The sequence below is a fragment of the Mastigoproctus giganteus genome, chromosome 3 (genome assembly GCF_048544385.1).
Source record: "Mastigoproctus giganteus isolate SK-2022 chromosome 3, ASM4854438v1, whole genome shotgun sequence".
Lineage (NCBI taxonomy): Eukaryota > Metazoa > Arthropoda > Arachnida > Uropygi > Thelyphonidae > Mastigoproctus > Mastigoproctus giganteus.
The window spans coordinates 230,669,919-230,692,162 of record NC_143577.1 but is presented as its reverse complement, the minus strand read 5'-3'; the positions used below and the strand labels follow the sequence as shown (position 1 = coordinate 230,692,162).

Below are 22,244 nucleotides of genomic sequence, written 5' to 3'. Positions count from 1 at the left end.
TGGGAAAAAAATAACTTTGATCAAAAATTAGAATCTTTGGAAATGAGGGTTTAAGAAAAATAAATGAACTTACAGCTATGTTGTAAGCAATGGCAAGATAACAAATATCCAGTTGAAGGGAAGCATACCCTGGTATGAGGATGTAGACTGGATGTGAGAAGAGAAATTAGAAAAATAGATATTCGATGCTAAAAAAGGAATGGTGATAGTCCCAGAGTTAACGAAAAGAAAGGTGGAATGATGGTGTCCAGCAAGCTTTAGAAGGAAAAGCTTACCTGGCTATGCCTAAAATTCTAATAGCAAATAGTGAATGAAAAGCTTTATAAAAATTCAGGACTGATTTTATTGTACCACCATTGGTTAAGATAGATTTGGTTGATGATGGTGAAAACCATTCTTGCAAATTGTGCCAATACAGGATTTGTCAGTTTTTTTGTTTTTTTTTTAATAAGTTCAGTTTTCCAAAATTTTGTAAAAACACTGTTTATAATATTTTATTGCTCTTTAAGCTGAGTCCAAATTCTTAAGTAATAACAATCCTTTTGGTATTTTAAGAATGAAATAAAAAAGAGAGGGCAGTTTAAGAGCAAAAATTTGAAGGTGAATTATAGGATCTTGTCAGGAGAGTCCCCACAGAAGGATTGCCCACTGATCTCATGAAATGAATTTTATGATTTGTGATGGTGTTGATGTACAGTAGGGAAGGAGAATAGAAATGTTGCTCATCCTTGTTGTGGAAAGCCATCAAAGTCAATTAGGATGTGTACCAGTAAAAGGTCCTCATACTGCTATAAGTATAACAATATTTTGGTAATGGAGATTGACCCCTTCTACCTTTTGGACGAGTCTAGGAAAGTTTATCGCCCACAATTCACCGCCAGAAATTAATCGCTAGCAGTTTACTGCATAAACAATTTATAGCCTACAAATGATCACTAGCATATTTTATTGCCAGGCAATACATATAATTTATATAAATTTATTGGTCATTTTAAATTGAAAATAAGGTTTTTCTATAGGTGTTATTTAAGAATTAAGTGCAGCTAAAAATGGAAGTTATATGCTAGGTATACATTTCCTAGAAATAAATACCATTGCAGGTGCTTTAATTTAATTGCCTGTTATTTTCCAAAATTGGAATTAGGTAGGTACCTACTTAATCCCTTTAACTTAAGTAGCATGTTTTAGGGGAGTGGGGGTAGGGCGTGCCGATTAGGGAGGTACTTATATGTTTATAATCCTTACAATCACAACTTTTCTTATTTTGAGTTTATTTTTTATCCTTTTGAGTTTGTGAATGCATCATGTCGGTGGAATTTTTGAAATCAGAAAAAGGAAAACCGAAATTGTGCTTTAGTGGACATTTGTTTTATAAAGACAGGCAAAATGAAACAAAAATTCATTAGAAGTGTCAAAATTACCAAAAAACAAATGTGCCGGTCGAGTTACTACGGTAGATAACACCATCGTTAAAACATGGAAGGAGCACAATCATTGTGGAGACACAGAAGGAGTTGAGGCAGCACAACTTTTTGATACCATTCGAACTTATGCAGAAACAACAAATAATACGCCTCATAGTATTATTTCAAATGTTTCGAGAACCTGTAGCCAAGCAGAGCCCCGAAGCTTCCAAGTGTAGATACAATGAAATGAACGATCCGAAATATAAGAAATCGAAATTTTGATGGCCCAGTTCTTCCAACGCGTAGAGACATAGTTTTTACAGAAGAATATAAAACATCATGCAATGGAGAATTGTTTCTACAATTTGATTCTGGACCCAAGGACAATTGTATGTTAATTTTCAGTACAAAAAGCAATTTGCAGTTGTTAGCGCGAAGAGAATAGTGTTATGCCGATGGGACTTTCAGAACTGTTCCCTTACTTTTTTATCAGCTGTATACAAAACATGGATTCAAGGACAAAATATCGCTTCCATTAGTTTATGCATTGTTGCCTAACAAGTCTGAGGAAACGTATGTATCTCTACTACAGCAGCTCAAAGAATTGGAACAGGCTACGTCCCTGCAATCAATAACTATAGATTTTGAGACGGCAATGATGAATGCTTGCAGAAGAGTTTTTTCCTGACACTTCACAATGAGCTTGTTTTTTCCACTTTTCACAATGTATTTTTCATTCCATTCAGAATAATGGATTAAAACAACGTTATGAAACTGATGCTAATTTTGCTTTAAATATGCGAATCGAATTTTGGCAGCAATTGCATTTGTGCCTACTCCTATTGTGACGGTTGTTTTTAAACATTTGGGTGAAAATGGTGATTTTCCTCCAGAATCGCAAGAAGAAGCTGGAAGATTAAAAATGTATATTTATTTGAAACTATATATTGGTGTTTATAATATGTTATAGGGGTTGATAGTATTGAAGATAGATTGATTATTGTGTTTATATGTCCAATATTGAAGATTTATAATTTCGGATTTTCTTGGACAGCTTGTCCTGGCCTCCCCTTTAGTGAGTTAGAATTAGTAGTAGTAGTAGTGGCATGTGATGCAAGAAAGCAAATGTATGAGCTTATGCAGCATCAGCCAAAAAAAAAAAAATCACACCATTCCCTCCAAATGCCTGTCCAGTTCCTCCTTAAATTTATTCAACCTATCAACTTCCACAACGACAGATGGAAGTTTGTTCCAGCAATTAACCACCTGCTGGCTAAAGGCAAATTTCCGCACATCTATTCTACATCTGTCTTTTCTTAATTTGAATTTATGCCCCCTTAGGTTCGTAATCTGAACAAGTGGAAGGATCCCATCAGAATTCAGCGTGCTCAGCCCATTCAAGGCCTTATATACCTCAATCAGATCACCACGCAGGTGCCTAGTCTCCAGCCACTGCAATTTGCAGAACTTAAGCCTCTCTTGGTAAGAGGATTCCTTCATTCCCCTCACCAATCTTGTTGCCCTTCTCTGTACACGCTCAAGTAAATCTACATCCTTCCTAAAATGAGGCCTCCAGACCTGTACGCATGGCCTGACCATTGCCTTATACAGAGGGATAATCACCTCCTTTTCCCTGCTAGCAAAATTCCTATATATCATTGACAAAACTCCATGACCTGCCCTGGCAGCCTGTCTGCATTGCTCAGAGAACTTCATATCTGACTGCACAATTACTCCCAGGTCTTTTTCATTTTCTACCACCTTAAGTGTAGTACCACACAGTTGGTACGTTTCTCTGGGGTTACTTCTACCCATATGCAGTACTTTGCATTTGTCAAGGTTAAACTTCAGTTGCCACTTCTTAGCCCATCTGCCCAAATTATCTAGATCCTGTTGCAGTAGCACACTGCCATTACTGTCATTAACAACCCTGCCAACCTTTGTATCATCTGCAACTTCGACATTAAGCCTGATATACCTTCATCAATATCATTGATAAATATACAAAACAACAGTGGACCTAACACCGAACCCCGTGGGACTCCACTAATAACATTAGTCCAAGAAGAGCAGCACCCTCTGTCTTCTCGCACTTAAAACCATCCTTTTATCCATTGTAGCAACTTACCCTTAATACCATTCTGCTCCAATTTGTACAATAGTCTTCCATGCGCAACAGTGTCAAAAGCTTTCCTGAAATCCAAATATATGATATCAAAATTATTTTTTGCATCCAGTTCCTTTGTAACCACATCATAATATCCTATCAAATTTGTCAGACAAGACTTTCCCTTAACAAACCCATGCTGTGTCTGAATTATTGCTGCAGTCTTGTCTAGATGATCCTGCAATGCATCTTTAACCAGCGACTCCATTATTTTACCCGGAACAGAAGTTAAACTAACTGGTCTGTAATTACTCGTGTCACCCTTCGATCCCCCCTTTGTGAATTGGGGATACATTTGCACATCTCCAGTCCGTGGGAACCCCCCCTGAGTCCAAGGATGCTCTTATAATTATGGCTAAGGGTTTGCTTAGTTGCTTTGCCACCTCCTTTAATATAACTGGATAGATCCCATCCACCCCAGGTGCTTTTCTTACATTTAACTTCAGCAATTTCTCTTCCACTTTGCTCTCAGTTATTACAAGATCATTAAGCACCCTGCTACAATTTGATAACCTTCTGCCACATTATTTTGACACATTATTTTCAGTCTCCTCTGAATTACTTATATTTGAGAGGTTTTCAGCACCTCTTATGCACTTATTAATTTTTTAGAAAATGCTGAATATCGTCTTTTTCTAAAATAATATTCAACCAAGACAAGGGACTGGTTAACGTGGCCACAGGTCCGGATTTTCCATTAGGCATCATAGGCATAGTGCCTAGAGCCTACGAAATTTTAGGGCCTAAGAAGGAAGGGAAAAATAAAATTAAAAAAACACAATGCTTCACTCTTTTCACTGTGACTAACGAAAAATGAGCTGAGAAAACATGTGCGCAATCGACTCTGGGAGCTTCAATTCAATATGCATAGGCTATCTTAGATAGCCTATCTAGCAACTGTTCTCAAAACTAGAAGAATCGAAGTGATGGTCGCTCCGTCAATTGAGGCGGTGTATCATTTATTTTAGTTGAAACTTGAATCACGTTAATTGATGTGATTTGCAGTCAGTGTTAAAATAGAAGAAACATTTTGCCCCCCCCCCTAGCACATTTCGGAATAAAAGTGCCTTGGACCTTCGAACACCAAAATCCAGCACTGCGCAGCCACAGTAGTCTTAAAAATTTCACCTATTGGTTTTAATATTGTTTTAAATACCTGCACAGGCGTTTGTACATTTGCCGTGCCCTCTATGTTAGTATTGTGGCCTTGGCGAGACTGGTTTGACTATCTGAAGAGGACATTTAAATAAACTGTTGTGTTTGTGGTGTTTGATTCTTTATTTTTTAAATATTACATTATTGCTCATTTTAAATTTATATTTACTGCATTGAGGGTGACAAATCTTTGTCAGACGACAATTCACACAAGAGTAAATAATGTACATTTGGGATATGTAAATTTAAACCCTCAGGTGTCAATTGAATGCTTGCCAGATTTGGAAGCCGATTTATATGCTTGCACGTCGCAGAAAGTTTCTGCTTTTTCATCTGAGGACAAAATTACTAAGATGTCAAATGTCTCCATAAGCACTCCCAGGGTCCTGAGCTGGATATCATCATTCTTCTCTTTCTTGGTGATTCCCTTCTAGTTCTCTCTCTCAGGGTAACTCAGGGAATTTTTTTTTTTTTTTGGCTGGTGCAGCATAAGCCTCAGGCTTCCTTACACCATATAGCTAATAATAATAATAATTTTGAGGATACATGGGTTGGAAGCCCAACCAGACGACATCTTCGTCGACCACCAAAGTATTCCCATGAAATGTGGAGCGTACACCAGCTTGTTCTTGAAGGATTACCAAGAACGAATAATTCTGTTGAAGGGTGGCATAGAAGATTTAAGGAACAAGTCGCTGGTTATCATCCCAACATTTGAAAATTTATCGATTTCATTAAAAAAGAAAGTATTAACGAAATATACATTGAACAATATTTAAGTGGAAGTGATCCGGGCAACAAGAAAAAGAAGTATTGTGATGAACAAATTAAAAGGCTTGTTAGTGCATGTGATGAGCGGGGTGATATTGTTGATTATCTAAGAGGTATAGCGCATAATGTTTCTTATTAATAATGTACATACTGTGTTGTAAATATTGTGGTTTCTTAGTAATTAATTAACCCAACGTGACTGATTCTGAAGATTGCATAAACATTCATTTTGAATTTTTTACAGTGTACTATGACATACCTAATGTTATTAGTTTAGTTTAAAATTGACCAATTGTTATATTGTTTAAATAATGGATTTTTTACTATTTTTGTGATACCTGTAACTATTAAAATACATAATCTACCTATTAAATTAAATTTCCATACATGTGTTTTTTTTTTTGTTTTTTTTTTTTATTTCTGTACTATTCCCTCATAGTTCATAGAATTCCAAAAATATGCTAATCATAGCTTAAGGCAGAAACTTAAATAAAAAATAACTTTATGATTTGACCAAACACAACTCATTGCTTCTAGACGGTGAAATATGCTAGTGATCATTTGTAGACTATAAATTGTTTATGCGATAAACTGCTAGCAATTAATTGCTGACGGTGAATTGCGGGCAATAAATTTTCTGGACCCCCCCTTTGAACTGCGTGCCTCTGCACAATGTTCAAAACATTTAAGAATGGTGCAATGCTGATCTCCCTGGCTTTATCACATTTCAAGCGTGGCCTCTAGTTGGTTTTTTTTTTTTTTTTTGTCTTGACCTGCTGAAATATCCTCAAGTTTAGCTAAAATTTGCACACTGTGGTGCTCACTTGAGGTGGGGAGGTGGTGTTGCTCATAGAAACTAGTGGAAACTGTTTTTTTTTTTTTTTTTTTTTTACAAGCATTTTCAGAAATTTATTCAAGGAGGTCATTTAAAAATCTCTACTTGTTTTATTGTTTTAGTCTGAAAGAGCAATAAAAATACTGTAAAATTGATATTCAGACATTTTAATAGTGTTTTTTTCTTTAAAAATTTACCTTTAAAAAGTCACATGAACTTTTGCAGCACCTTGTTATACTCTTATTACATTGCTCTCTATTTTTTATTTTATTTTTATTTTTTACACTGCAGCTTCCTCTAGTGACTTCCCGTGGTGTTTTGCTAGCTGCATTATTTATGCAAGGAGCTGAGTGTGCAATATTTGCCAATGATGCTTGTGGTGCCCCAATACCATGGCTAATGTGTTGCCCTTGGTTATTCTTTGATGGAAAACTTTTTCATCGTAAGTTGCTCAAAGCAAATGGTGCCAAGAATCTCATAGATTTGTGTGATAATCAGGTAATTTTTTTAAAATTTAATTTTGATAAATTTGATAAATTTTTAGTTCATTTTGCATTTTGAGAGGTCAATATTAGAGGGGCAACCAGCAAAATAAAGCAATGCAGTACTTGTTCTGTTGCATACTAGTAAGACAGTACAATGATTTATATCTAAAATCAGCCCTCAAGATAAATTAGGACATCACATAAACTAAAATGTACATGTTCAGTTGTATATTTACAATATAATATTATATGAGATACCTGTTTGTCGGTAATTGGAATTCATACATCTCTAGAAATTGTAGTAAATAGTAGTAATGGCAAATGATGCAAGAAAGTTATGGTCCATTAACATTCAGCATAATCAATCCATTCAAAGCTTTAAACACCTCATTCAGATTCCCCCGCAGGTACCTAGTCTTGAGATGCTGCATTTTCAGAACTGAAGCCTTTTTTAGGCACATGTTTGTTCTCTTCACCAGTCTGGGTGTCCTCTGCACCCCTTACAACAGATCTACATCCTTAAAGTGAGGCCTCCAAACCTGTATACAGTACTCAAGATGAGCCTAACCATGGCCTTATACAAAGGGATAATCACTTCCTTATCCTTGCTAGTAAAGTTTCTATATATCATTGACAAGACTTCGTGAGCTGTTCTGGCAGCATATATGCACTGCCCAGAGAATTTCATGTCTGACTGTACAGTTACCCCCAAGGTCTTTTTAATTCTCCACTACCCTGAGTGTAGTACCACATAGTTGATAAGCTACTCTGGGGTTACTGCTATTCATGTGCAGTACCACATAGTTGATAAGCTATTGACAAATTGACAAATGCAGTACCTTGCATTTGTCAATTTTAAGCTTCAACTGGCATTTCTCAGCCCATCTGCCCAAATTTTCAAGATTTTGTTGCAGTAGCTCACCCTGATGACTCATTAACCACCCTGCCAAGCTTTGTATCATCTGCAAACTTAGACATTAAGCCTAATATACCTTTATTAGTATCATTGATAAATATTGAAAACAACAACAATGGGCCCAGCATTGAACCCTCGGGATCTGCACTAATAACATTAGTCCACAAAGAGCAGTGCCCATTGATAACTACTGTCTTTTCCACTTAACCATCACTTTATCCAGAGCAGTAACTTGCCCTTAATGCCACATTGCTCCAGTTTGTACAGCAGTCTCGTATGTGCAACAGTATCAAAAGCCTTCCTGAAATCCAAGTATATGATGTCAGAATTATTTTTTGCCTCCAGTTCCTTGGTCACTGCACCATAGTAACCTATCAGATTGGTTAGACAAGGCCGCCCCTTAACAAATCCATGCTGTGATTGCAGTATGATCGAAATATAATTGCATGCCTGTCCAGATGGTCCTGTATTATTTCTTTAACCAATGATTCCATTATTTTCCCTGGAACAGCCTTTAAGCTTACAGGTCTGTAATTACTTACGTTACCTTTTGATCCCCCTTTATGAATTGGGGATACAGTTAAAAAATTTTATATTTAAACAGTTGATTCTGTTATCTTTTGATACAAGCAAAACATATCCCTTGAGGATCATGGCACTGTGACATAACACTTCACACTTCATTGTTAATTCAGCATCACTGAGAAATCAGTGTCGAATAATTAAATCAGTAATAATGTGTGCTGTTTAAATATTGCCATTCTCAGTATTTAAAATTTGATTATTTATGATTACAATATTTTAGGGTTTATGGACAGTACATGAGAGTACACAACATAATTCACTAAACTAAACTACATAACAGATATCCAACAGTTATAGAAATATTAAATTGATCAGAGTAGGAAATTCAGTTTAGTGATAGTGCATCATCATGTTTTTGCATTTTAAACAAGCAGCTGAATCTGAGCTAAGAAGCAAGGAAACGAAAGATAGAGTGGATATTATTGCTCATCATCATGATTGTTTGAGATGGGTATATGGCTTCGGAGATTAATAAAGAAATATTGTAGACATTGTCAAACCCAAATCTTGAAAAATAAAGGAAAATTTAATGGATGCAGGAGAAAAGAAATATTTATGTCAAATTCAGAATTGCTGTTTCAGTCTAAAACTGATTTTAAAAAAGTATTATGACAGGTGGAGAGTTTCATACTTTTGTTTCAAACTGGATTGCTTCCAAATATTCAAAGAAAAAAAAATTTTAAAAATCAGAATTTTTTAGAATATTTATGTAGTTATACATTTCCATAGCCGAGTGGTCAGGAGCGGGAGTGCAGTAGCACACGCTCCTTGAGTAGACTGGGGTTCAAGCCCCTGACTGCTGAATACGGTCGATCTGCCAACCCGCACTGGACCAGCATGGCAGATTATGGTCCATTTCCCTCAGAATGAATTGTTGAGGTGGCTTCCATCCTGTAGTGGGTTGATAATGGCTGCACTTTATCTTTTTTTTTTTTTTTTTTTTACATTGAATACAATTATGATTTGTATTCATAATGTTCCTCATATCATAGTGTTCTGCAAGAACTGCTTACAATAGTTTGGAGAAAGGGATTGATTGGGATTGATCAATTACATGTTGAATAATTAAAAATGCATTCAACGTGTAATTAAACTGGAAAATGTGTATTTGGAAACTAAACCTTGTGATTCAGGTTAAAATTGGGAAATAACTTTATTTTCCTGGCCTAAACCTACTGGAAATCAAACTGATCAGGTTTGCTTAAACAAGATTTTTTTTTTTTTTTTTTTATGAAAACCCCAAACACAAAAGATATCAAAACCTATAGTACTTAGTACCGTGCATGGGTTGAAGGAGAAGTATGGGGGGGGGGATGCCGGAAACTTTGCTCTAGAGACTAAACATGGGTTTCACCACTTCAAGCCTCCAATAAGCAAAGTATGAATTGGTGAAACAGCAAAGCAAGTTACACCACTTAATACACATTGACTGTAGGTAAAAGAAAAAGTTAAGTGAGAAAATTTGACTTTCAGACTTGCTGATATCAAACTGACATGATCAGCAATACAAACTGTCACAGCAGGATTCTAGTAAAAATATATTCAACACATAATTAAACTAGAAAATTTGTGTTGGGAAACTGACTGTCTCTCTGAAGAGCAAGGTGAACCACTTATGAATTCTATTGAAAGTATAGTAAGTCCCCGGACTTACTGTACAGTCAGTTTCCCGACACAATTTTCCAGTTTAATTATGTGTTGAATACATTTTTGCTAGAATACTGACATACCTAAGAGATATGTTCCAGGACTTTTTACTTAAGTCGAGTTTTACATAACTCGGGAATGACTAATAAAATATTGCTACTATATCCCTGTTATGCCAAAATTACAAAAACCACATAATATCCTCAGAAGAATAAAGAAAAATAGTTATATATTTTTTCAATAAATTAGTTATATATTTTTTCAATAAATTAGTTATATATTTTTAATTAATTCAATTCAAAACTTGATCTGGGGACAGCGGTGAAGTAGCTCTAGTGGCACATAAGAAACGGAAACATAAAAGGAAGAAAAAATGCGTGTTAATTGCGTTTCAGATCACAAGCACTATCTCTTCAAAGTGATAATAGCAGTTATGAACTCAAAACAAGGAGGTTGTATTTCGATCATTGATCAGTCACAGTTTATCCCCAGACACAGGAAAAGCCATTTTCCAACATATCACCACCCATTTGTTTGGAAATTATTATGGACAGTTAAGAAATCATACACCCACATGTCAGAAACAGACAGGTCTAAATATGAAGAAAAAGGGATCCAGAGCCAAAAATTTTTCATTAAGCAGCCAAAATTGCCCTAGATATGGTGAGTTATTATGTAGCAAAGAGCAAAACGGAAGACAGAATAAATAAATGACAGGTTTAATATTAAATTGTAAAACACATATATTAAATACATACAGTACAAATAGCTTTCGGTTATTATGGTACCTTTCAACAGTCAAACTGACAGTTCAGAAACGTAGAACATAAGGGTGTGTAGTGCCAGTCATGTATAGTGAACTGTGTGATGTATATGACTATATATGTGACTGGCATTATGTGCCCCTATGTTCTCCGTTCCTAAACTGTCAGTTTGACTGATAAAGGTTACCATAATAACTGAAAGCTATTTTTACTGTATGTATTTAATATATATGTTTTACAATTTAATATTAAACTTGTCATTTATTTATTCTGTCTTCCGTTTTGCTCTGTGCTACGTAAATAACTCGCCATAATGAATCCAGAGCACACAGGCCTCTTTAACTATATTGCCCTAGATACATTATAATTGAACAAAGCCTAATTCAGCAGTAAACAATATGAAGTTTGGGAAATATAATAAAATAAAATGTACTGGGTATTGCTGCAAAGTGTCACATTTCATCATCTTAAAAGTTGAAAAATTACTGATTATTATTATTTTTTTTTTTTTTTTGTATGTAAACAAATGTACACATACTGGTCCCAGTTACGTTGAGTAAAAGGGCTTCTACCGTTAAAAAAAGTGTGTATCCAAAGGATAAATTCCAGAATATGATATTCAGAAGTTCTGGTCAAATATAAATATTTTTCTGACTTTCTGATTTTATCCTCAAGTGGCCTCCTTGGTATAAAACAAGTGGGTTATTAAATTACTTATTAATATAAGAGATTTTTTAAGATACTGATCATTAATCAACCCTGACTAGCCTCTTTTGAATAGTCTAGAAGCTTGAGAGAGGTTTTGGGGTTGCCATCTGAGATGTGGGAAACAATATTCTATGGTAGGGCAGGTTTGAAATTTGTACATAGTAAATGTTTACAAAAAAAAGTAATGTCAAAATGAAGGCCCAGTTTTTTTTTGCTACAAAGGAAGCAATATTTGTAGATGTGCTTATGCCAAGAGAGAGAAATTGATTAGAATCACGGTAATTCCTAATAGAGATATGTGATCACTTCTAGAAATCTGTCCTCAAAGATGAACTTGGAGGCAGCATGACATTTTTGCCAGACATAAGGTGTGGTTGAGTTTCAGAGGAATTGAAGTTAACTAAGTTTTCTTCATTCCATTGACTGGAAATCCAGTCAGTGGAAGATCCTTAACACACTGTGTAGCAATTGGAAAACAAGACTGATGCTAGAAAAAAAAAAAAAATAATGATCCCATATATGAGTAAACTAACCTTGGTTTATTCAAATTAACTTCCCTCTGTATCTACATACTGCATGCAATGATCACAAAGCAACTGGTGGAAGACAATGCCTGGTGTTACTGTTCAATATTCTCATCATGGCTCTTTGAATGGTGTCGATGTCATGGAAATAACAGCCTTTCAGTGGTGCTTTGAGCTTCTAGAACAAAAAGAAGTTGAATGGGGCTATATCTGGTGAATATGGTGAGTGTGACAGTATGCAGAATTTTTTGATAGCCAAAAACTCCTGAACAGTGAGTCCTGTAGCTTGGTGCATTGTCGTGCAAGAGGAATCAACTGCAGTCTTCATACTGAGGCCACACATGATGGATTCTCTGAAACAAATGTCTCAAAACATCGAGATAGTAGCCAACAGTAACACTTCGGCCATTGGGCACAAATTATTTGTGTACAATTCTCTTATCAAAGAAAATGATGAGCATGGTTTTGATTTTTGACCTTTCTTGACAAATTTTTTGGTTTTGGGAGAGTTTGCCGACTTCCACTCCACACTTTCTCACTTTATTGTGGTGTCCTGCTGAAAACCACATCTTGTAACCCGTAACAATCTAATTCAGTTGCTTCAGTGAGTTCTCTATGGTGTTCAACTCGTGCTTGCCATTGACCATCTCTTAATGAATGCGGAACAAACTGCATGCAGACCTTCATTTTCTTCAAATCCTGGGTTATTATCTGTCAAGTGATTTTCTTATTAATGCACAGAACTTCTGAAATCATTCAGAACGTTGCACATGAGTCATGTGTTCAAATTGTTTTTGCTGGGCCCAAATGTTCATTGTCTTCCAGTGATTCTCTTCCATGGGCAAAATATTTATGCCACATGAACCCACATGCACAAGACAGACAATTCTCTTCATACACTTATTTCATCATTTGAAATGTTTCTGTGGCCCAGTTGAACACAATACTTGATGTTTACTCTTTGGTCCATTGTCTCTCCACAGCACAGACAGAGAGAGACTTGCTGTTCAGCTCACACTACATTCGGAAATGGCAGCAATTTCTGCTGACATTGACTGCAGTGCTTGAGGAATAATCACTCTTACATTTCATATTTACTTCTAGTAGATGGCAGCACCAGTGCTCATCTCATAACATCAGTCTCATTTTCCGATTGCCACACTGTTTTTACAAGAGTGAAAGAGTGGGGGAAAGACCAGAACATTAAGAAACACCAGCATTAATGGAGAAGTCAGAACACTAGCTGTCTACCATCACCTGCAGTGAATGTTCAGAGACAAAACTGGATACCCTAATTGGGAATAACAGTTGACAATCCATAAGATCAGAGCTTGTTTAGAAGACCTTTATGCCAGACATAATCATAAACCTTAGGAATATCAAGAACAATTGCTTGTGTTTCATCAAATTTGTACAAAGATGAGTAACATAAGCTAATATTGCCAGTGGATTGACAGTGATGGACTTCATCTTGGTAATCATTGATTATATGGAAGGTTTCAGATAGTTTAAGAGTTGGTAGTTGAATTTCTCCATTACTTTGGAAACAGTAGAGGCAAGTGCAGTAGTATGATAATTGCTGCACCAGCCAAAAATATATAAATAAATAAATAAATAAATAATTTAAAAATAAAATAATAATAATATGAAGAACATTTTTATAAAATAAATAAATAATAAGAGAAAAGGATATAGACAACCTATGCATTTCCCTCCTCCTGCCGTAGGTAACTTATTCCAGTAATTTATAACTCGCTGACTAAAATAAAACTTCCTGTAATCTAGTCTAAACATCTCCCCCATAACTTGAAATTATGACCCCTTGTTCTCTAGAATCATTTATAACCACGAAAATTTCATCCTTATTCATGTGCCTCTCAGAGCCTTAAACATCTCAGTTGTGTCCCCTCTAAGGTACCAAGTCTCCAAGCTCTGCAACCCACACATTCAAAGTGTTTCCTCATATTGACCCCCTTTTGCTGATCTCATCAAGCGAGTTACCAGTCTTTGGACCCTTTCAAGAAGCACAATGTCTTTCTTTAGGTGCAGTCTCCATACTTAAACACAGTATTCCAAGTGTGGTCTAACAATAGCCTTATATAATGGGATTATGATGTCCTTTTCCCTACTAGCAATTGTTCGATAAATCATCGATAGGACACAATGTGCCTTCCTTGCAACCTGTCTACAGTGCTTAGAAAACTTCATGTCTCATTGTATTGTAACATCCAAGTCCCTTTCCTCCACTAATGGCTTTAGTTCAACTCCATTAAGTCATTTATGAAAGTCATTTATCAATGTCAGTTATGAAAATCAAAAATAAAATAACAGTGGTCCTAATATTGATCCTTGAGGAACCCCACTTCTTACGTCAACCCATTCCAAGGAATAACCATTTATCACACCCCTCTGCCACCTGCCCCGAAGCCATCCAACTATCCATCTAAGGATTTTCCCTGTGATTCCAACCTGTTCCAGCTTATAAAATAACCACTCATGTGGGACTGGGTCTTATGCTCTGCTGAAATCCAAATTAACAGTGTCAATTATTTCCTAAGTCCAGTTCTTGAGTGATCCTCTCAAAACAGCTAACCAGATTAGTTAAACATGATTTTCCCTTTACAAAACCATGCTGAGTATCCTTTAGAATTCCATTTCTATCTAAATGATCCTGAATTCCACCCTTGATCATTGCCTCCATGATTTTCCCCTACTACTGCCACCTTTGCCGCCTCCTTATATTAAAGGAGGTGGCAAAGCAACTAAGCAAACCCTTAGCCATAATTATGAGAGCATCCTTGGACTCAGGGGAGGTTCCCATGGACTGGAGATGTGCAAATGTATCCCCAGTTCACAAAGGGGGATCGAAGGGTGACACGAGTAATTACAGACCAGTTAGTTTAACTTCTGTTCTGGGTAAAATAATGGAGTCACTGGTTAAAGATGCATTGCAGGATCATCTAGGCAAGACTGCAGCAATAATTCAGACACAGCATGGGTTTGTTAAGGGAAAGTCTTGTCTGACAAATTTGATTGGATACTATGATATGGTCACAAAGGAACTGAATGTCAAAAATAATTTTGATATCATATAGTTCGATTTTAGGAAAGCTTTTGATACGGTTGCATATGGAAGACTGCTGTACAAATTGGAGAGGTATGGCATTAAGGGTAAGTTGCTACAATGGATAAAGGGATGGCTTAATTTTTTTTTTTGGTAGTTGTTGGCGCATCAGCTTCTGTGGCCATAATGCTCCTCCCAAGGTTTTTGCAGTACTTTGATCCAAGCCCGAGGCGGGATTCGAACCCGCTACCTTTGGGTTGCCAGACAGGCACTTTACCCACCCGGCCAGCCCAGTCGGCGATGGTTTAGGGGGAGACGACAGAGACAGAGTGGTAATCAATTGACACTGCTCTTCATGGACAAATGTTATTAGTGGAGTTCCCCAGAGTTTGGTGCTGGACCCATTGTTGTTTTGTGCATTCATCAATGATATTGATGAAGGAATATCAGGGTTAAAGTTTGCAGATAATACAAAAAAAGGTGGGCAGGGTTGTTAACAAAGGTAAAGACGGTATGCTACTCCAACTGGATCTAGATAAGTTGAGCAAATGGGCTGAGAAGTGACAACTGAAGTTTAACATTGACAAATGCAGAGTACTGCATATGGGTAGAAGTAACCCCAGAGAAACGTACCAACTGTGTGGTACTACACTTAAGGTGGTAGAAAATGAAAAAGACCTGGGAGTAATTGTGCAGTCAGATATGAAGTTTTCTGAGCAATGCAGACAGGCTGCCAGAGCAGGTCATGGTGTTTTGTCAATGATATATAGGAATTTTGCTAGCAGGGAGGAGGAGGTGATTGTCCCTCTGTATAAGGCAATGGTCAGGCCACACCTTGAGTACTGCGTACAGGTCTGGAGGCCTCATTTTAGGAAAGATATAGATTTGCTTGAGGGTGTACAGAAAAGGGCAACAAGATTGGTGAGGGGAATGAAGAGATCCTCTTACCAAGAGAGGCTTAAGTTCTGCAAATTGCGGTAGCTGGAGACTAGGCACCTGCGTGGTGATCTGATTGAGGTGTATAAGGCCTTGAATGGATTGCGCATGCTGAATTATGATGGGATCCTTCCACTTGTTCAAATTACGAACCTTAGGGGGCATAAATTCAAATTAAGAAAAGAAAGATGTAGAATGTATGTGCAGAAATTTGCCTTTAGCCAACGGGTGATTAATTGCTGAAACAAACTTCCATCTGTGTTGTGGAAGTTGATAGGTTAAATAAATTTAAGGAGGAACTGGACAGGCATTTGGAGGGAATGGTGTGATTTTTTTTTTTGGCTGATGCTGCATAAGCTCATACACTTGCTTTCTTGCATCACATGCCACTACTACTACATTTTTATCAACTTCTCTCCCATAATTTCTCATTGACACAAAGGGTTTTTCTTCTGTATATATATTGATGCAAAGTAACTATTGAGTTCATCTGGAACTTCAGCTGGGGTATCTAATACTATCCCATGTCCAATCCATAATGGTCTGATCTGGTTTATCCTTCTCTTTGCATTTATATATGTGAAGAATTCCTTATCCTCAGCCTTCATTCTCTTTGCCAGTGATTTCTCATAATCTACTTTTGCCAGCCTAACCTTTTCTGTGGCACTATTACAGATCAATTTGTAGCTATTATAGGCTTCAGTACTTTTTATTGCTCTGTAACTTTTCCATGCCATCTTTTTCTGCTCAAGTAATCTGGCAATATCCTTATTCATCCAACTTGGAATTTTCCTCGTGGATATTTTTTGAATGGTATATAAGCATTCAAGACTTCTGTGATTAATTTAGAGTGCAGTAAGAAAGTATAGAAAGGCACCACAGAACAGGAGCAAACTGAGGTGCACAGATTTTGTAGACAAGTGGAGATATGCCATCAGAATTTCTGTTAGAAGGCACAAGAGGCATTGGGTATGGTAGAAGGTGATTTACCAAGATCTTTGATACAAGAGTTAGAAGAAAGTAGGATGCTAATAAGTCACCTTTATTTTTTTAGCTGGGGATGCAATAGAATCATCAGGTTGTAACGTTGGTGGGAGTATAAATGTGCAAAAGTTGCAGAAAATAGCTTTGTCAAGAAATCAGAAGCTTAACTATCATTGGGAACAAGAAGCAAGTTTTATGCTCTTAACCTATTCAAAATCAAGTTTGGTTTGATTAATAACTGTTTTACAATTGGTGCAAGGTTTAGTTTACATAGAAAATGAAGCTGGAGATTTGGATATCAACTCATTACAGTATGCTGCATTTTTACCTTGAACAGCCTTTGTTACTGCTGAGAAAAGAAGCCGATGCTTCCGAAAGCTCCAGAGATTTTTATCGTTTTTATCTCTTTTAATCCGGTTTATTTTAGTGTATTTTATCTCAAGGATTTTATCACAGTTTTAATGTTTTTTTTTTTTTTTTTTTTACATGTATATAATTTATTTTAATTTGTAAATATTTTAGTTACAGTAAATACTTATTCTTATGGTTGGTGTGTGAGCTGATTTAATGCTAAAATATGAATTCTTATCTTTCAACAGACTTTATCAGAAAACAGCAACATTTGATGAAGGATGAGATTTTATTGTGGAATGCAGAAAAAGAATTTCATCCTTACAAGAATAATTTCATCATTAGTCAAACATTGGGACTAGAAGATTTAAAACAAATTCAGCCAAGGAAAATGAGCAATGGAAATCATCTAGATCATCTCATTTTCATTACTCTGGTGCCAAACAGCACAAGGCTGAGAATGGCCATGAGAGAGGGGTTCCATTTGGGAAGAGATATCAACAAGTTATGGTCAGTGTCGACTTCATGGTTAGGATTGTTCTGGCATTAAGTAAATGAACAAACTGTGTGAGGTCATTTAGTAATCACTAGAGCCTCGGCTTCTTGACTACCTGGAGTTGTGAACATTAAAATCACCCCGAAAAATTACTTCAGTATTATGAAAGTTAGACTCGTGAAAGACAAGTTTCAGAGAAAGGAAGTTAAGGAGTTCAGAGTGATTAGTAGAGTTGGGAGAACAGTAGAGGCAACAGATGAATTGGACAGAAAAGAGCAGAGAGATTTTAAGCCAGAGGAGATACCAAATTAGGAAGTTGCTGAGGAATATCAGAGTGGACATATGCACAAGTACAGCCTTTGAAGGCAAAAAAAATCAGAGTGAATAATTGGGGGTAATTGAGATGAGTGTGGTTGAGGTAACTAATAAAGATCCTGTCAGGTAAAAAGTGGATCTTTAGGAAACTAGTAGAAATGGACACCATTGAAGTTAGAACAAGACCATGTATATTTAAGAAATGAATGAGAACGTTTCTATGAGTGATCTTTTGGCGAATTATAACAGCATTTGTCTGCTTTAGTAATACATATGCTACTATCTGTCCTAAGCTGAGAAAGTTTTTCCATGAGTTAATGGCAAATTTGGATTTTTTTTGAGTATTTTATCATATTTGTTTTTGTGTAGTACATCCATGATTTCTAGGGAGGCTAAATTTTTGATCATTTGATCTCTGACAGTATTACTCAAGAGAAACTGGTCAGGTTAGATATTTAGATATACTGGCTGAAGCTATTTCTTCCCCCCCCCCCCAAACAGCAACCCTTAATCTTGGCCTTTTATTTCATGAAAACTTCCTAAAAATCTTGTATTTAGATTTCCTTTCCCAGGCAAATACAGTTTCTAGAATATCAGAGATCCTAACATACTTCTGCCCCTCAGTCTTATTATATTTGAAGTTTTTTTTCTTTCTTTTTGATCCACAGAAAGCTACACAACCTTTTAAAGTTTTGAAAATTTACTTTAGTTAAAATAACATTGTGTTCTTGTTCTTATTTATTGTTCAAATAAAGACTGTATTTTAAAAATATTTCTTGACTAAATGTCTGAGAGTATGAAAGTTTATTTATGCATGGGCACTGCACTTACTTCATTTCTACTACCCAGGTGGCATGAATGCATTGTTTATTTTTATCTCATATTGTGATCACCTTCACAATGAGTTGCTGAGGTATTGCACTGCTTTTAAATAAGTAAGGCTTCACCAGTGGAAAAGACTGATGTTACTTATTCTTGGCAGATACCACCACCCAGACAGCACCGTTTCGAAACTTGTTGGCTTACTCATTGGTGGGTGGGCAGGTACTCTGTTGTAATAGTGACAACCCACATATGAAGTATAGGTCCACAATATGAGAGATGCTTGAAGGTGTGGATGGTTTAATCTAAAAATAAGAGTCAGAGTCTTCTCCACTGGTGAAACGTTACTTATTCAAAGCAGTGCAATACATCGGCAACTTGTTGTGAAGGTGGTCACAATATGAGATATAAATAAACGATGCATTCATATACTACCTGAGTAGTAGAAATGATGAAGTGCCTTACCCATCCATATACAAACTCTTTTATACTCTTGGACATTTAGTCAAGAAATAGTTTTATATTAAACCATGCACACCATCAAGCATCTCTCATATTGTGGACTTATACTTCATAACTGGGTTGTCACTATTGCGACAACAGGGTACCTGCCCACCCACCGATGAGTAAGCCAACAAATTCAAAACAGTACCATCTTGGGTGGTGGTATCCACCAAGAATAGGTAACATTACTCTTCTCCACTGGTGAAGCATTACTTATTCAAAGCAGTGCAATACCTCGGCAACTCGTTGTGAAGGTGATCACAATATGAGATAAGAATAAACGATGCATTCATACTACCTGGGTAGTAGAAATGATGTAAGTGCAGTACCCATGCATAAACAAACTCTTTCAAATATTGTGTTGTTATTATTATATGAAAATAACTTTAAGTAATATTGGTAATATCTAAGCACAAAAAACTTTATACTACTGTATTTGTTGAACAGTGTTTTTCCCATAAAATGGATAATAATGAACTGTAGCAAAGCACTGATGTTTATATGTAACAGTAAACTCAAAATCATCTCATATACTAAAAAAAAAAAAAAAAAAAAAAAATGAAGTCCCTAATTTAGTTTGCTGCTAATATTTAATAAATATTTATTTAATAGTGGCTTTGCTAACTAATTTGAATCAAATATAAAAGAATACCTTGTTGTGTTTTGAAAGTAACTGATGTAACTTGTAATCCATAACTACGTAACTATGTAACTTGTAATCCATAACTACGTAACTATGTAACTTGTAATCCATAACTACGAATAGTTCTATATTTTTCTATAATAAAGGATGTATTTTAGGTCCTTACCTTTTTTTAGCAGAAAATTTGCATCTGCTCTCTTATGAATTTATATATTAGCATAATTACATATACTAGCTGTTTTCATAGCAGAATATTAAAACACACATACACACTAAAAGATATCTTCTTTGTCATTCCAGATTGATCTGGTTGCAAAAGTTGAACGCATGCGCACTGCCATTCTTGAAGGATTGCATGTTCAATTTGCCCATCCACCATTAGTACCAATGGGTCAGCGACAACCACCACCATTTCCAAATTTTTCTGTTCCTCCAGTTTCTGTCCCTGGTTTAGCTGGCTGTAATCGAGGTAGAGGTAAGATGGGTGGGTCTTATTTTTACTCTCTCTCCATCTTAGATTATAGGAAATGAGTTATTTTGTATTTAATTACTCTATATAAGTTGAAATATTTGCAGTTAGTGTCTATAGCATAACAGCTAAGATGTTTAATAATAAATAAGTAAAAATGAAATAAAACTGTTTCAATTTTAAAATAGTGTCATCAAAAAAGCAATAACTTCTTTTGCCTGCATTACTGTAAATTTATTTCTTGATTTGTGTACACTTTAAGTGTGTGGTTATGTACTTTTCATTTATGCAGCTCAGCAGTTTATATGACTTCTCAACTTATAATGTTTAATTTCTTACTCTAACAACAAATCCCATGGGAAGTGACTGCGTGGAAAATGTATTTTATTGATTTAGTGACCATAAAAGTTTATTGGTTCTGAAAGAGTAGTATGCTGTATATGTAGGTGAGATGTGACAAAGACACCAACAGGCTCTTTTGATGGTTGTGCACTGCATCTGTTTTTATACGTTGTTTTTAGTATAGTTGGATTGCTTAAATCCAGCAACTATGGGGTGTCATTCTTTCTGAAATTTTGGATTATCATATAATAGTCATAAAGTGAAATACAGTATTTCCATATTGTACAAAGTTAAGTATAGCTTTCATTTTTTATTTTATTTTATTGGTGGAGAGAGAAGTACATAGAAAAGAACAACAAATACGTCATAGTATAATAAAAATAAAATTATTTCTCCTTCCAGAATGTTCTCTGCCATGTATGAAATGTTTTGGATTGGGAAGTAATTATCACTTATCTATACATGGGGATGTAACTAGGAATTTCGGTGCCTATGGCCAATATTAGAAGTGCAGCTTACTTTTCATAAATATGACAACTTTTTGCTTCACTGAAATCTCATTGCCTAATGTATTCTCATTAATGACCACAATCCTCTTGCCTACTTGCTATTCTTTTAGGTGGAATATGGATGAAAGTTGCTGTGCTGGTGTTATTTACAGATTTCAGTTTAATACTTCATGTAGAAAATTGAGTTATCTATTGTGTATTATCAGTGAGGTGCTAACCATGTTCATGAAAGCACTTGGACAATCCCACGACCTAACAAATTTCTCTATAGTTGTAACGTGATAAAAACATGCGTCTAAGGTGAAATCTCCACTCCACACAATCAGCTCTAATGCACCACTTTGACAAGTGGTTTTTTGCCATGTGTCTCAATTGAAGATGTTTGGGTTTGAATGCCATCAAAGACTGGAAGAATTTTTAAAAACCTCTTCAGTCAGAGTCATAGTTAGCTGATCTCACATGGAGGAAGTAGGGTTTACCCTGTGAACAATTTGGGTTAGTATTAGTATTGGCAAATGATGCAAGGAAGCAAGCTTATATTGCATCAGCAAAATAAAATAAAAGAATGAACAAAACAAAAAACATGTTCAGTATACTTATCCATCATTCCTTTTAATAATTTGTCTAATTCCTCCTTAAATGTATTAAAACTACCCACTTCCACAACAGCAGATGGAAGTTTTTACAAAACACTAGCTACCCTCTGGCTGAAAGCAAATTTTTGGACATCCATCCTGCAACCATCCTTTATTGATTTAAATTTATGCCCCCTTATGTGTGTTGTCTGAGCAACACACATAAGGGGGCATTAACATATTCAGTCCATGATGTGGCCTTACCATTGTC

At 35.9% G+C, this 22,244-nt stretch overlaps 1 protein-coding gene across 3 annotated transcripts in view; it reads left to right on the top strand.

Moving 5' to 3' along the window:
* Positions 1 to 22,244, top strand: part of LOC150088830 (constitutive coactivator of PPAR-gamma-like protein 1 homolog) — a 283,787-nt gene that overhangs the window by 240,273 nt on the left and 21,270 nt on the right. For 2 of the 3 annotated variants that reach the window (XM_090369686.1, XM_090369688.1), the window contains exons 12-13: positions 6,626 to 6,832; positions 20,379 to 20,562. In XM_090369686.1, the coding sequence (XP_090225812.1) occupies positions 6,626 to 6,832; positions 20,379 to 20,562 (391 nt within the window). The remainder of the gene's footprint in view (positions 1 to 6,625; positions 6,833 to 20,378; positions 20,563 to 22,244) is intronic. The other variant, XM_090369687.1, reaches the window with a different exon arrangement.